This window comes from Notolabrus celidotus, chromosome 15 (genome assembly GCF_009762535.1).
Source record: "Notolabrus celidotus isolate fNotCel1 chromosome 15, fNotCel1.pri, whole genome shotgun sequence".
Taxonomy (NCBI): domain Eukaryota; kingdom Metazoa; phylum Chordata; class Actinopteri; order Labriformes; family Labridae; genus Notolabrus; species Notolabrus celidotus.
In genome coordinates, this window is record NC_048286.1 from 27,334,438 (window position 1) to 27,350,179 (window position 15,742).

Here is a 15,742-nt window from a genome sequence, read left to right on the forward strand (position 1 = left end):
GTGTTGGCTCCATAGGGTTGGCTCTCTCAGTGTTTTGGCGCCGCCCCTCTCCTCTCCCACTGGGCTAAGTATCGGGCGCGCCTGCGCCAGTGTGAGACACGCCCCTTTTCTTTCTGCAAACCATGTGGCTTTCGATGGTAAATAAAGATCAAAGCTAAATCCCAACTTTGATTCAAACCTGATTTTTGTTGTACCAACGCAAACGTCTGCACAACCGAAGCAGCAAAGATGTCGGACGGCGACGTGAGCCTCCAGCAGCAGGTGGAGTCGGTGCTGGGAGCGCTCGTCAAAGCTGCCACCGTGGAGTTAACCAAACTGTTCGAGAGCAGGTACGGAGCCTCGGCTCTGGGTGTGGAGTCGGGCCGCAGCGAGGACTGGAAGGAAAGCGAAACCTTGGAGGAACGGGACAGTTTGTCGACAGGGAACAACAAACGCAGCATCGGGGTGCAAGTGGACGAGGATGTGCCGCTGGATTTTTATGGTTGGTGTCTTTTGGGTTTTATAAAGATGCTCTCACTTCCTGTTTACGTTCATTGCTATAGTTTGCAAGGATGCATGCATGAGTGGAGTTCGGACTAGTTCCCTCCTCAAGGATAAAATCAAATGCGTAAAATCTGCATGCAACTACACATAGTTAGTAACGTTATCTTATGCACGGCCTGTTAGTGATTTGTAATTGTTTACATCCTGCAGGGTGTTCCCTCTACTTGCCCAATGTAAAGGCATGTTATGTGTCCCTCTGTGTTCACCCTGCCCCCTCTCTTCTTCACATGCCCCTCTCTTCTCTCAGTTGGGGATTGTTTAAAGGACTGCAGGGAGGTGGAGGTGGTGGTGGAGGGGTGCCTCATTCCTTCAGAAATCCTTCTGGCTGAGGATAATGGACAAGTTGACCCCATGGGGTCCTCTCTGAAGGAACAGGTCAGTGAGGCTTTACAGAGTTGCTCATCATCCATGTAATGTGGAGGAATAGTGCGAGTGAAACTATGAGTAGCTTTGTGACTTTGACATTGGCATGCCACCAGAGCCTCAACAGTTCATCATAACTGATAACGTATCATGTTTGTTTTCTGAGTGTACTGTACCAGGGTTATTTTCTTGACATGAGTACCAAGGTTATTTTCCTGACATGAACTCACCTGCTTGCTTCCATTTGTTATGTTTTTTCTCTAATCAGGTTGTGGTGGAGAACGTGGATATGATGGAGTTAAGCGTGTTGGAAGCAGGGACAAAAGCTGAATGTAATCCTCTAACAAAGATTGTTTTGATCCGTAAGTAAAACCAATAATACAGTGAGTTGAATTCAAGTAGAAGTAGCAACACAATGTCTGAAATTTCAAACATAAATTCATAAAAACATTAAATGATGGATTCAAGAAGCTTATCAGAAAACTAAATCCAGACACAAACTAACAAACTGTCTGGTTACTTCAACTTTAATTCAGGCCCAGAAATCTGCATTTAAATTTAAATGAAATAATGATTTGATATTTATCATGATAATTATCGATATCGACTGATATTTAACATTTTATCGTGATAAAATAATTTTCAATATCGCCCAGCCCTACACAGCCAACACAACGTTCTGATCAAAAGTTTGAACTTAAGCAACAGATTTCCTCGACACCCATCAGTAGTAAGATTTCTCAACTCCTTTGAATGCATCAGAAATGACCAATCCAACCTTCATTCAATGAAAAAACACACTTTAAAGTTGTTTTCTTCTCTTTGCATTTTTTATTTTAACACATCTCTATTATGATGTTGTTATTTCGGCAAACTTGAGACCCATACATTGGGAGGAAATGATGAGATTTTTTTTTTCTGGCTAAAAAGTAGGGATGCACCGATCCTACTTTTTAGGCCCCGATACCGATATCGATACCTGGGCTTTGGTATCTCCCGATACCAATACTAGCCGATCCAGTCCCAGTATTGATTTAACAATCTCTATTTATCAGAATCAGAATCAGCTTTATTGGCCAGGTATGCTTGAACACACAAGGAATTTGGTAAACTGTGCTCTCTTTGTACAAGGCATAAGAATAAGACATCCAAAATAAAACAAATAACAAAATGTAATAACAATAAAATCAGCTATAAATACAAAAAGAACAACAAATAGGCATGTACAGGCTAAAATAATATGATAAAGTGCAGTTCTTAATGTGAGGATAGAATCATGTAATATCTGTTGGCTATGAAGATTAACTCACCAAACTGCTGGTACATATTTATAATCTCTTGAATAATGATACTGTCAGTTTAAAAATGTTCATTTTATTTTGGTTTACAAAGTCAGAAAAGCCTGAAGTCGCCAAAGACTGGCCGGTGCTGATGACGTAGTGTATTGTAAACACAGAAAAGCATAGATCTGAGATGAATAGATATGTTACATGGATCGGCACTATATATCGCCCCCTTGTCACTGATATCCGATCTAGCTTTTTGAGTCCGATTTAGCCGATATCCGATACCAGGATCGGATCGGTGCATCCCTACTAAAAAGTTTGCGTCTGTTCCCAGAGCCTTTCAGACAATAATAGCAATGATTGCTGATGGGTTACAAAATGCAAAAAATGCAAAAGAAGTGTCAAATGAGAAGAAATGTAGAAGAGTGTAGGTAATTTCATGAACCACTGGAAGTCAAAGATGTGCTTTTGTGTATGTGAACACAATCCATATATCAAAGTAATATTATAATTTTTTTGTGCTAGAGAAATACCTTACCAGTAAAGCAACACATGGAATCATCAGTCCACTTTGACATGCTTTTTTGGTATTTAATGTCAAAAGCTGAGTATGTGAAATATCTCAGTTATCAACAAGAATTCACACTTAATTTATACAATATACGGGGAAAAATGAACATTACATATTCTGTCATAAAGTGGCAAGTGTCCTAAAGCATGCTGGAATACACTCCACTCTTCAGTCACCCTGGGGGGAATAAAGACTCAAGAAAGCAGGAGTACTTTAAGCTACAAAGTAACATCCACACAAAAAATAAATCAATACACATGTTGTTTTTCTCCTACACCTAGTGGTAGATGTTGGATACTACAAAACAAACAAACCTGCTCCCTCTCTCTGCCATTTGTTTTGAGAAATTCCTATACACTTAAACTCTACATTTGTTGGTCTACTGACACCCTTGTTTCCCAAGCATCCCTCTCTATTTTACTAATGGTAGTCAAACATGTCCTCTTGCTCTTTTTCAGCATCTTCAGGGACAACGACAGAGACAATAAAACACGGATCTACTCCAACTAAGCAGAAGCCACTCGTCATCCAACCAGACACAAGTGAAGCCATCTCTGGGGAGAAGGTGAAGTTTGTTTGCCCGTTGATCCTCAAACCAGAGTCTCCAGCTTGCAAAGCGGACACTTCAGAGAACCCGGTTCAAGCTGAGCCTCAGCCTGCCTGCGTCAGCACCGCCAAGGGCACCGCCTATAGTCCGTCCCCATCTGATGGAGCTGCGACGCCTGCTCCGGTTAAAGTTTGGGAACGGATCAACACGCCAAAGGAGACAGACCTCCACCTGAAACTGAAAGGAACGTCTCTGGATAAAAAGCTGAAGGCTCCCTGTGCAGTCCAACTGGTGGATGTGGTCAAGGTGTCTGAAACACAGATGAAGCTTCAGGATGATGTTATCAAAGGTCATGATGTTAACCACAAAAGTGTCTCCCCTCTGCCTAAAGATCTCCGCCGCCACCAAGGTCTACACACGGGCCATCGCCTGTGCTGCTTCACCCGCTGTGATAATGATATTTGGCGGCTAGAGAAGGTGGTCGCACACTCCCGGGATGGCTACACATGCAGCATCTGTAAGAAGATGTTCAAGCGGAGGAAGATTCTACGAAGACACGAGCGCTTTCACTCCGGAGAAAAACCGTACTCCTGTTCGGTGTGTTCGAAGACATTTGCTTTGAGGAAGAGTCTCCGCCGACACCTGAGGTTCCACACAGGGGAGAGGCCACACACCTGCACAAAATGCAACAAAAGCTTCCGTCTGCGAGAGAATCTGAAAGCCCACCTGAGGTTTCACACAGGAGAGAAGCCTTTCAGCTGCCTCACCTGTGGAAAGATGTTCAGGATCATGAGGAATATGGAGAGTCATCAGTGTGATGTGGGCTTTGTTCCTTCATTCAGAACGATTGCTGGCTTTTAGCTGTGGATGAAGTGGATTGTTGTGGTGTATGCGCCACTTTCTACCTCTTTGGAAAACACTTTGTGGCAGACTGTCATACCATGTTAAGAAAAGCTATCACAGAGCTATTAGAGATTCCAGATTTATTGCTGATATCCCATTTCATTCAGTCATTCCAGTCATGTAATGACAAACAAGAGGGGCTTTCATTGAGGCTGGGACATTGTTATACACACTTCTACTACTGATGCTTTTAGAAAATATATATTTTTGCTTTTTATAGTTTTGGACACGTTAAAGGACCAGTCCAGTGTGCCAACTTTTTTGCATTGACCCTCTGAGAACCTATAAGGGATCTCCTCCACCTGGTAGAGTTAACCAGGAATACAATATACATGCTGATATACTCTACCTCCTTGGAGCTTGTTGTATTTTGTAAGTGTTTTTTAGTGCATTAGTAAAATTTTATGCTTTTATTGACAAAAATAAATAAATATAAAGACATTTTGGGCAAAATTCAGATCCTCAACTACAAACATTCCCTGTGTCAAAGCCATGTATAAAGTTCTTCCACTGATGTTTTGTTTTTAATCTTTGTTATTTTGATACTTACTTTAACTTGACGTATCTACTCTAAAAGACTGTTGTTTTGTACTCATTTTATGTGTGTGATGTATATTGACTTCTTTGTTTTAATAACACGTGTTAAACTCTCCATGCACACTTTATAAGAAAATCCAGTTTTAAAATGAAATACTAAGAATAATCATCCCACTGTAACTTGTCTTGGCAAACGAATGTAAGGAATCTTGTCTTTTTAGATACTTTTTTAATCCTCTTTAGTAAATACACTCTACATAGACAGTTGTCTGTTTAATCTTTTAAAACATGTGATGCCTGTTTTTTGTTTCGTATCAATAAAAAAACTTTTATTGTATTTCAAAGTGTTTATAGCTGTTTTATAGTGTAACTGATGACCACACTACATTCAGAAAGGAGGGACAGAACATCATGTTGTTGCTGTTTACATGTTGTCACTGATGGCTTCAGTAAGAGTTAATAAAGACACAGGTCATGCTTTGTATAGAACTGTTTAAAGACAAGTTTGAGACTTAAGGTAAGATCACTGTATGACTTGGCTAAGCTCCAAAAGGCTCCTTTATTTTTGGAATAATATTAGAATACCATGAATTAGGATGTGATTGCATTCTAAATAGAGTAATAAAAAGTGAAACAAAAAAAGGAATCCTGTCTTAAACATGTTAACATAATTATAGATGTAAATAGTTTAAATCTGATCATTTCTCTGTTTTCGTTCATCAGATTTTTGCTGGGTTGTGTTGGTACCCATAATTCTTAGGGTGATGTAAACAGGAAGTGCATAGTTGCAATTTAGTTACCATGGGTTACAGTAAAATATATTTAATCGATACAAACATAACTTTATGGTCTTAACTGACGTTTTTTTTTACTTGATTGCTGCACATTGATTAATTTTAGTAATTAAACAGGCCCTGTGACCATGGATTTAAGTTACAAACTTATCACTGATGTGAAATTATCAATATAGTATTCTGTGTTCCAGAATAATATTTATGATTAATAATTTCACCGGTATTGATTAGTCTTCATGTCCTCTGTTGATTCCAGCAACATAACTTCATACCACCAAGGTAAGATCACTCCACAGACGTGTTTATTTCACTAACTTATTTCACCTCTTCACTGCCCCCCCCCCAACAGATCCATACCATCCCTGCATTGTCTGTCACACTCCATCATCTCATCCCGAACTGACTCTCTTGACTGCTGCTTGCATTATAATGCATAATATATTGTATTATATAATTATCTTGCCATATTCTATTATGTTATATTACATTATTACTCTAACTACAAATCATGGTCATATTACATACCCATATTAATTTTTATTTATTGCTTAATCTGTCATTACCAACCATAATCTCACCATCTCAACCTGTCACTACTGAAACATTTTTAATACTGCCTGTAATTACTGCTATTTAATCTAAATTCCATTGTAACATTGTATATATCTAAATTGTATTCTAGCTTTATTTATCTGTTTTTAGTTTTACTTATCTTATTTTGTTTTGTTTTATTTTTACTTTTTGAAACTTCTTCTTGATTGTACTTATATCTGGGTTGCTTACCTTATCTTAAAACAAACATCATCCTGAACTGTTATTTCCTCATTTCTTTTATATCACTTTTTTAAATTTAGCTAGCTTTTTTTTTATTTAAAGCTGCTGTGAGGAACTTTTGATTCATATCAATTTTGGCGACCCCTTGTGTACAAAGTGATACCTCTCATCTCTTGTTCTGTATACGAAAAAACTGTGTTTTCAACAAAACCTCATCCAAATGTCAGCCAGATTTATCACTCAATGTGATTATTTGCCCACCAAAAAAATACAGCCAAAAAAGTGTGTTTCTAAAGCCAAATGTCAATCATGTGGTCTGACACCTACCCCCTCTGAGTGGTTTAAAGGTGACATATTCCGCTCTTTTTCATCAAAATATATTGGTCTAGGGGTCCCCAAAACATGTCTTTAAAGTTTATGCTCAAAAAAACACTGAAATTAGATTTTGGCTCAGAGCACTACATTTTCTCTCTGACCACGCCCTCTCAGGAAGTGGATGTGGCCTCGGCTCTCCAACACGTTGATCTAATGTTTACATGTTGGCTGAATATACACAGCTGCTTACACACGGCGCTGCTTCAACCCTCTGAATCTGATCCAGAATCTGATCCTGACGGAGAGGCGCCTGCAGCAGGACACTTTCTGAACGATTGCTCACAGATTTTGTGTTTCTTGTTGTTTTATTTGTCAGTATGTCGACGTGTCTTGGTACACAGCTACGAACATGTAGCTATGTGGCTATGCTAACTAGCGCTAGCACTTATCCATGACAAATAAAAATCCTCCACTAGATCTTCAAATCTGCAGACGTGGGGAGTAAAACCGACCTTTGTGTTTATTAAGACAGCCTACAACTAGCATGCCTCCCTCCTAAGCTCCTTGTTAGCACACATGTGTGCAGGTAATGAAAATCGAAGGAGGAGTTGAGTTGTATTTTATACAGTCTATGGGCTGAACAAGCTCTGAGCTCTGACCTCCGTGACAGACCGGATATTGTTGTGACGTAACAAAAACACTGAAAACTGAAACAGCTCGTTTCAGCACACATTTACAGAAAGGTGGAGAAATCAGAACAGGGGTAGAATGGATTTTTTTCATTCTCGGGGGGTTTGTAGACATGCCAGGGACACATATTTCAGGTAGAGAACCATTAAAAAGTAAATTTTGCATAATATGTCACCTTTAAGGCATTAAAAATATCAACAGAAGGTATCAGTGTTGTTGTTCATGGTCTTGTTTGCTTCTGGAGGTCATAAATAGGCATCAGTGTTGGTTTCAGTCTGTTTCTCAGCTGGTTAAAAACTCCTCATAGTGCCTTTAAATGTACTTTCTGAAAGTTAGACTTGATCCTCCTCCTCCTCTCAGGCCACGCCCACCAGGAAGTACATCTATAAACTCGAAGGTGGTTTCACTTTGTTAGAATGTAGATGACAAGCAAGCAAGACAGACTACCCCCAGCAACTTTATCTTTGAACGTAGAAACAATTGTCTCTATTAGACTTCATTATCTTGTTCTAAGGCTCGATTGTTGTTTTTAAAAACAAACAGGACGTGTGTGTGTGTGTAGAGGCAGCAGCTGGGTGCTATTCTGTGTTGTTGACTTCTTGTTGTCGTCTCTTTTAACTTTGTAAACAAGAGGGAGCAAGAATGGGAGACGGAAACAAAACAAAGCTTGAGGAGATGCTGACATGCCCGATTTGCCAGGACATCTTTAAGGATCCTCGTCTGCTGCCCTGTGGTCACAGCATGTGCATGGTCTGCCTGGAGGGCATGGTGGACCACTCCTCAGTTCTTCCGTTTCGATGCCCAGACTGTAGGGGATACTTTGGACAGGTCGTGGGGGTGCAGAAGAGCTACACACTGTCAGGCATCGCAGAGGACTTTAGGGTGAACAAAAAGAGGGAGGTAAATCATTCACAAGTGTTTTTGTTTTCTTATCTGCAATTTATTTGATCTTATGAAATATACAGAACTAATTTATCATCAGTGGTGGACAAAGTACACACCTTCATTACTTAAGTCAAAGTACAGATCCTCCAGGTCAAATATTACTCTAATACAAGTGAAAGTTGTTCAGTCAGATGATCACTTGAGTTAAAGTCCTGAAGTACTTGCTTTTAAAAATACTTAAGTATTCAAATTACTTTTTAAAATATCTCTTAACATTGTATTTTCAAAATACATTAATGCAGTCAAGAATACATACGAGTACATTCAGTTACATTCTGTTTATTTAAAAACCATTACTTGAAATCTCTAAAAACTATAACATGGATTACAAACAGAAACTGAGTTACTCCAAGCACAGACAACTTAGTTTGAAATGTTCATCTGGAATTAAACAAATGTTACATAGCTCAACACACTTTCTCAGGTTGGACAGTGAGTGTTTGTATGTTTGGGCAGAGTGGGAAACAGGGAGAACATTTCAAATGATACATATCATTCTTCATTTCAAAAACCTCTAACACGGGCTGAAGAAATATGGACATGGGTGCTCAGGTGGAGAATTGTAGCCATCATTACCACCTCTAAAAAACACATTTGACTGTCTTAGGGATCAGATTTCAGAAAGGAGATGGAAATTCACGAGCTGACTTCAAAGCAAAAGTAGTGAGTAACAAGAGCACTGATAGAAATGTAGTGGAGTAAAAAGTACAATACTTGTCTCCTGAATGTAGTGGAGTAAAAGTAATAAGTATCCCCAAAAAAGAATACCAAAGTAAAGTAGAGATGCTCAAAAAATGTACTCAAGTACAGTACTCAAATAAATTTACTCTGTAACTGTCCACCACTGTTTATCACTGGGGAAAGTTAGAAACAAATGATCAAAGTAAACCAATGTCTAACACATTTTCTCCACACCCCACCAGGACGAGCGGACAAAAAGTGTGTACTGTGATTTCTGCCTGGACGATAAAACTCTGGCTAATAAGACCTGCCTGAAATGTGAGGTGTCGATGTGCGAGGAGCATGTCAAGAGTCACCAGGAGCTCCAGGTGTTCACAGGACATGCCCTGGTTAATCCATTGAGTGATCTCCTGGAAAGGAAATGTCCGCAGCATGAGGACCAAGTTCTGAGGTACTACTGCAGCACATCCAGACGCTACATCTGTAACATCTGCGCCCTGGAGAGCAAGCAGCTGAACCAGGCCACCGAGGCCTCCAATGTCCTGCGGAGACAGCTGATCGTGAGTTTCACTTTCAAACTTAACTGTGATGAGGTGAATCATCAATCGGTTGCTTGTAAACATGGGGAGAATCCCCGTTGCCGACTGAGCTGTGGAAAAACAGGATTTTCTAGTTCTTGAGCATTCGAAAGTTTTTATTCAACCCATCCTTCCCCCTCCACCCCATTCACTAAGATCCCAGAGTGTTCAGTGATACAAAGTATATTAGGCCAGTGATGTAAACACTGATATTCAGTGTAAAATATTCAACTTTGTTTTCACAGTATTTATTTAACAAAGAGCTGTAAAAGGCTGATACAGGTTACACTAACCTTATTTCTGTCAGTTCATTATTTTTATACAAGAAGAAATAAAACATTATAGGTAACATATTTTATATTTGAAGTGGTCTGACTCAGTTACTGCTGGTTTACAGGTTCCTCATTGCAGAGGGAAGGAGGACAAGTGATTGTTGGAGATTTGAAAATGTCTTGAGTAATATGGTTCTTGTTACAACTTAGTGCATGTGTAGAGAACTGATAAGAGTCTTGAAAGCCTCTGCGGGAATAAACTGATGTAAAATTGATTTGGTAATGCTGTTTTGCATTAATAGAGCTTTAAAAGATGTGTGTGTGTGTACGTGTGTGGGGGAGGGTGATTATTTGCGTGATTCTGAACTCTGTAAAAGACATGATGCCATTAGATAGTGTCAGTTTTTCACCTCAAACCTATTTGAAGGGAAATAAGAGGAGAAGAATGGACTTTTATTTTATTTATTTATTTTGAATATTTTATTTTGCTTTTCAAATTTCAACACGTAGACAGAAAATAAACTTATACAAAGGATATAAAGGAAGAGAAGGAAGCCTACTGTATGAGAATAATTAATATTGCAGACAAAATACAGACAATAGTTAGTTCCAAAATAACGATTAAAATCAATAGAGAAAAAAATATAAAAATAAAACAATTACAAAAATAGACGAGAGACAGAAATTAATCTTCAAGACATTCTCAATACAATTTTGTTATACAGTTGCACAGTCCATCATGTGAGATGGCAGGTTTTCCATGTAGTCCAGATAGGGTTGCCATATCTTATAAAATGTTTTACTCCTATTTCTCAGGCTGTAAGTTATCCTCTCTAGCGGAACACATTTATTAATTTCAGAGAGCCAGAGTCCGACAGGAATGTCCACATTTGATTTCCATTTTGAGGCAGTGCATTTTTTGGCAATGATCAGCAATATTTGTATGAGCTTGATAGCATAGCTATCTTTGAAATTAAAATTAGCAAGGTTGCTTAGCAAACAAATCTCTGGATCCAGTTGAAGAATTTCATCATAAATGCTAGAGATAGTGAGACTGGACTTTTAAAAACTATATCTGTGTGTGTCTTGAACAGGAGTACATGGACCAGCACTTCCAAACCCTCGAGGAGCAAATTCGTCAATCCAAAAAACAGCAGAGAGACATCCAACAAGAGTTGAGCTCTGTTAGTGACATTTTCTTTGACTGTGATTTTAATGAATGAAATAAGTCAGATCCTGTTGAAAGTTATCTCATTTGAAGCATGTCTCAACTAATATCATTTTTAGAGTTTGTTTTTCAGCTCTAATCATTTTTATCCCTGCCTACTGACACAGAAAGTAAACTCAGCAGACTCACACTTCAACTGCGTCACTGTGGCACTTCTCTTTCTGTGGATTGCTGTCCTGTATTACGGTAAGAGAATGGCAATCTTTCATAGTCATCATTTTTGAATGTGTTGCCCAGACTCATGGATGTGTTTTAGTCATCTACTGGACTCCCTGAATCCTAGTTTGCGAAAACCTGAGCATTGCCTTTTGCTTGTTTCACCTGACCCAGAACTATATTTCACGGCTGCCTAAATTAGACCCAGTGTTGTGCATGGATCCAAATTGAAGGGCATACACTTGAGATACAAGACCTGAACTGTTTCATGACCAAAAGTATTAAAGGTGACATATCATGGAAAATCGACTCTTTAATGGTTCTCTACCTGAAATATGTTTCCCTGGCATGTCTACAAACCCCCCGAAAATGAAAAAAATCCATTCTGCCCCTGTTCTGATTTCTCCACCTTTCTCTAAATGTGTGCTGAAACGAGCCGTTTCAGTTTTCAGTGTTTTTCATACGTCACAACGCCATCCGGTCTGTAACAGAAGTCAGGGCTCGGAGCTTGTTCAGCCCATAGACTGTATAAAATACAACTCAACTCCTCCTTCGTTTTTCATTCCCTGCTCACGTGTGCTAACAAGGAGCTTAGGAGGGAGGCATGCTAGTTGTAGGCTGTCTTGATAAACACAAAGGTCGGTTCTACTCCCCACGTCTGCAGATTTGAAGATCAAGTGGATGATTTTTATTTGTCATGGAAAAGTGCTAGCGCTAGTTAGCATAGCCACATAGCTACATGTTTGTCGCTGTGTACCAAGACACACGTCGACATACTGACAAATAAAACAACAAGAAACACTAAATCTGGGACCAATCGTTCAGAAAGGTCCTGCTGCAGGCGCCTCTCCGTCAGGATTAGATTCTGGATCAAATTCAGAGGGTTGAAGTGACGCGGGTCTGTGAGCAGCTGTGTATATTCAGCCAACATGTAAACATTAGATCAACGTGCTGGACAGCCGAGGCCACATTCACTTCCTGAGGGGGCGTGGTCAGAGAGCTCATTCTCATTTAAAGGCACAGACACAGAAAACAGCCTGTTCTGAGCAGGGCTGAAAAAGAGGGGTTTACAGGCAGACCAAAATCTGATTTCAAAGTGTTTTTTTGAGCGATAAACTTTAAAGACATGTTTTGGGGACCTCTTAGACCAATGTATTTTGATGTAAAAGAGCAGAATATGTCACCTTTAAAGACTTTAGCTTAGACGGTGATGGCCCTTGTCATTGCACTGGTTTTGTGTTATGTTTCTTTGTATTTTGTGTTCTGTTAGCCCTTTTTTTTGTCATAATATGAATGTGGAAAATGAATTAATTAAATTCTCCACAAAAAAAAATCCTAAAAAAAAATCCTTTACCGTTTTTGTTTTCAACCAGCCTACAGCTACTTTATGGAGAACCAGGCGCTCACTGAAAAACTGGACATGCAGCAGAAGAATTTGCATGAAACGTACTCCTCCATTGCAGGTAAGAAGGCAGGTTTTAGGTCCACCGTGCTGCCTGCTCACATGACTACAAAACAGTACTGAAGCATTAGCATTAAGACCTGAAGAAGGGGGGTGGCTAGTTTGGCTCTGTCCAAATGTAACAAATCAAACTCCCTTCATCCTTTTTACGTTGATAAGTAACTTGTTGTATCTTATCTTACTAGTATTATATTATTATTTTCTAATCTATACTACCATGACGTGCAAGGCTAAGTGTGCTGCAGATTCAGATTAAAGGTATTGTACACTAGAGGGTTATCATCCTGACCAGTGATGTAAAGATAAACTCATAGAAAGAAGAGGAGAGTTGCATGTTTCTGATAATGTCCAACTCTTAGTAGTCCCCGATACTGAACCTATCAATCCACAGACATGGATTCAACAAGTCCTCCAGCATTATCTGATGGCACTGTAGTCTCTGGGAGTGATGGCCAACTTTCAGAGTAACCAGAAGTTAGCACTAAAAGACTCCAACCAAGACTTCCATTTCATTTACAACCAGACTGTGAGATAGAGAATGAGGTTTATGTTGAGAATCAACATCAAAGAGGGAATTATTAGCTGCAGTGTAGTGCAGATGTTTATTATATATTCATTAATTACAGCTAACTTCTCATCATAATACCCAAATGAGTTCTGGGATGGCAAAATCATTTAAAATAACCTGTTTTTTAATCCTTCCTTCTTCATAGAATTCTTGGTTGATCCTCCCATGAGAAGCCACAAGCATCCAGACACAGAGGAGCCAGGTACAGATCCATCTGTTGAAAAATGAGTATTAATTGGAAACTGAGAATGAGTATGTTTCTGTTGAGGAACATGGTCTAGGCTGATGGTTCTAACCTGCTGTCTGGGCTGCACTGACAATGTTAAAGTCACGGTTTCAACTGAAGTTACTCATCAGAAAAAGGAGCAGTCAGTGAGTCAGTTTACATCCTACTTATGAATCTTATCCAGCCTGAGATCAGATTTCATATGCAATGTTAACATGACACACTGAGATGACACACTGAGATTTTGCCATTCATATCACTGTTATTATGATTCCAATGACAACCAGGTGTGTTATTTTCTTCATCCTCATCTTTGAAGGCAGTACAGTTGGCTTATCAATGATGATCTCAGAGTGGTTTCCGGCTGTCTGGACTCTGCTGCACATACTACTCTGATTTATTATTCATCAGATCTTCAACTTTAGATGACGAGAGCAGCAATAAAATCATTACACACTGTACATCTGCTTTGTTACACATTAACTTCTGTTGAAACACAAATACGTCACTATGCAGCTGCCTCTCTGCAAATTAGAATATATGAAAAAGTTCTCTTGTTTTGTAGTTTAATTCAAAAAGGTAGATAATATAAGATAAGATAAGATAGTCCTTTACTCGTCCCACAACGGGGAAATTCAAGTGTCACAGTAACAAAGTACACAGTGCTCACAGTGCACAGTACACGGGTCTCCTCTCCATCCCCGGGACTAAGCTGCGGACTTTTGGAGACAGAGCCCTCAGTGTGGCAGCCCCCACAGGGAGGCAGCCTTTCCCCGTTAGATAGTGTTATCCCCATCTACCCCCCAGACACCCTACCTGTGAAGCGACGTTGGTTTCTTGAAAGGTGCTATACAAATACCAGTTATTATTATTATTAGTATTTCAATAGTTCAAAGTGAGAGGATTTAAGTCTCACTGGACAGTAAAACAAAATGTCAGTAACAGGACCGTGGTGAATTAGAAAAAATAACACGGGTGGCAGAAGTGAAAGAAGAATCTTTACTTCAGTAAAGTGGCTGAATTATAATCTGGTAATGTCTTGTAGATTAGCCACATTCAGCCACTAAAGATCAGACCAAGTCGGGCAATGGAAGTAAATCCATTCGTGTTATAAACGGAGCAAATCTCTGATATTTAATTTGTGACAGAATATTATATTTTCTTTCAGACACTCAGTTCAGCCCTTCATGACGCCTGACGGTAATATGCAGATATTTATTGTGACGCAGTATTCAGTGAAAGCTAATCTGCTTTAAAGAGTTGTATTTATTCTGTACGTCACTTCTGTATGTCACTCACCAAACATTCATGGAGAAATAGTTCATGCAGGATTTCTGGGAAGTACAGTGCACAGACATCACAATTAAAAAAAGACACAAACACTTAAATTATTGAAATGATTTATGATGTAATAACTAAATAATTTTGTAAACTCAAATGATCTGTTTCTTAGGAATTCTCTTGCTTGATATGGACTCAGCCAGTCCTTATCTTGGAGTCTCCATTGACCTCAGAACAGCAGAGAGAGTGAAACCCAGGCTCGACTATCCCGACAAAACCAGACGCTTTAATGAAGCCCCACAGGTCCTCTCCGCAGGCTGCTTCTCCATGGGAACTCATGTCTGGGAGGTGGAGGCGGAGGGATACTGGGACATCGCCGTGTCCTACAGGAGCATTAAACGCAAGAGCAAACACAGCAGTGTCTTTGGAAACAACGCTGAATCCTGGAGCCTCACGCACAATGGCAACGGAAAGCTGTCCGCCTACCATAAAGGAGAGAAAACTGTTATCTCTGCTGCCTTGCAGAGCAGCCGGATAGCAGTGAGCGTTCATTTTGAGAAAGGGAACATTACATTCAGTGCTGTGAACTCCACAATCAAACATCTGCATGAGTTCAAAGCTAAACTGACTGAGCCGGTGTGCCTGGGTTTGGGACTTTACAAAGTGGATCCTCCCAGTAGAGCCTCCATCGTCAAAGTCTCATGATAGTTCTGCAAGTTCTTCTCTGTCAGAATCAGTTTTCACTTTTGCAAATCAAAGCCAAAAAACAAAATCGACTCAGGATTATATTTTTGTATTGAGAGGTGATTTATGGTTTTTACAATGTGTGATTAATTAAATTATGGATATTTTATGTCAACATGAATGTATCTCCAAATCAGCTTTTATAAAGATGAAGGATGACGAATGCTGGAACACTGAAAACATGTATTTTCTCTACGTTTGGGGTGCTTTAAAATGCAGTTTTTTCCCCCAAAAAAGAGTGAATTAAATCAATAAAAGTAGATCAACTTTGTCACTGA

The 15,742-nt window shown here is 39.4% G+C and overlaps 2 protein-coding genes across 4 annotated transcripts; both read left to right on the forward strand.

Moving 5' to 3' along the window:
• Positions 1 to 80: 80 nt before the first annotated feature.
• si:rp71-1g18.1 (uncharacterized protein LOC559922 homolog) lies at positions 81 to 5,234 on the forward strand. The gene is made up of 4 exons (XM_034703843.1): positions 81 to 481; positions 773 to 918; positions 1,175 to 1,268; positions 3,222 to 5,234. The coding sequence occupies exons 1-4, from the start codon at positions 229 to 231 to the stop codon at positions 4,169 to 4,171; spliced, it is 1,443 nt and encodes a 480-aa protein (XP_034559734.1). The 5' UTR covers positions 81 to 228; the 3' UTR covers positions 4,172 to 5,234.
• A 344-nt stretch (positions 5,235 to 5,578) lies between these two features.
• On the forward strand, positions 5,579 to 15,742 carry LOC117826156 (E3 ubiquitin/ISG15 ligase TRIM25-like). Of its 3 annotated transcripts, XM_034702035.1 has the most exons (9): positions 5,636 to 5,823; positions 7,955 to 8,223; positions 9,192 to 9,509; positions 10,894 to 10,983; positions 11,135 to 11,213; positions 12,557 to 12,646; positions 13,359 to 13,415; positions 14,608 to 14,639; positions 14,893 to 15,009. In XM_034702035.1, exons 1-8 carry the CDS (start codon positions 5,781 to 5,783, stop codon positions 14,628 to 14,630), a joined length of 969 nt encoding a protein of 322 aa, XP_034557926.1. In that variant the 5' UTR covers positions 5,636 to 5,780; the 3' UTR covers positions 14,631 to 14,639; positions 14,893 to 15,009. The 3 variants fall into 3 exon arrangements, with proteins under 3 accessions (XP_034557924.1, XP_034557926.1, XP_034557925.1); XM_034702033.1 differs by lacking the exon at positions 14,608 to 14,639 and having other exon boundaries at positions 5,579 to 5,823; positions 14,893 to 15,742; XM_034702034.1 differs by lacking the exons at positions 5,636 to 5,823; positions 14,608 to 14,639 and adding an exon at positions 7,727 to 7,793 and having other exon boundaries at positions 14,893 to 15,742.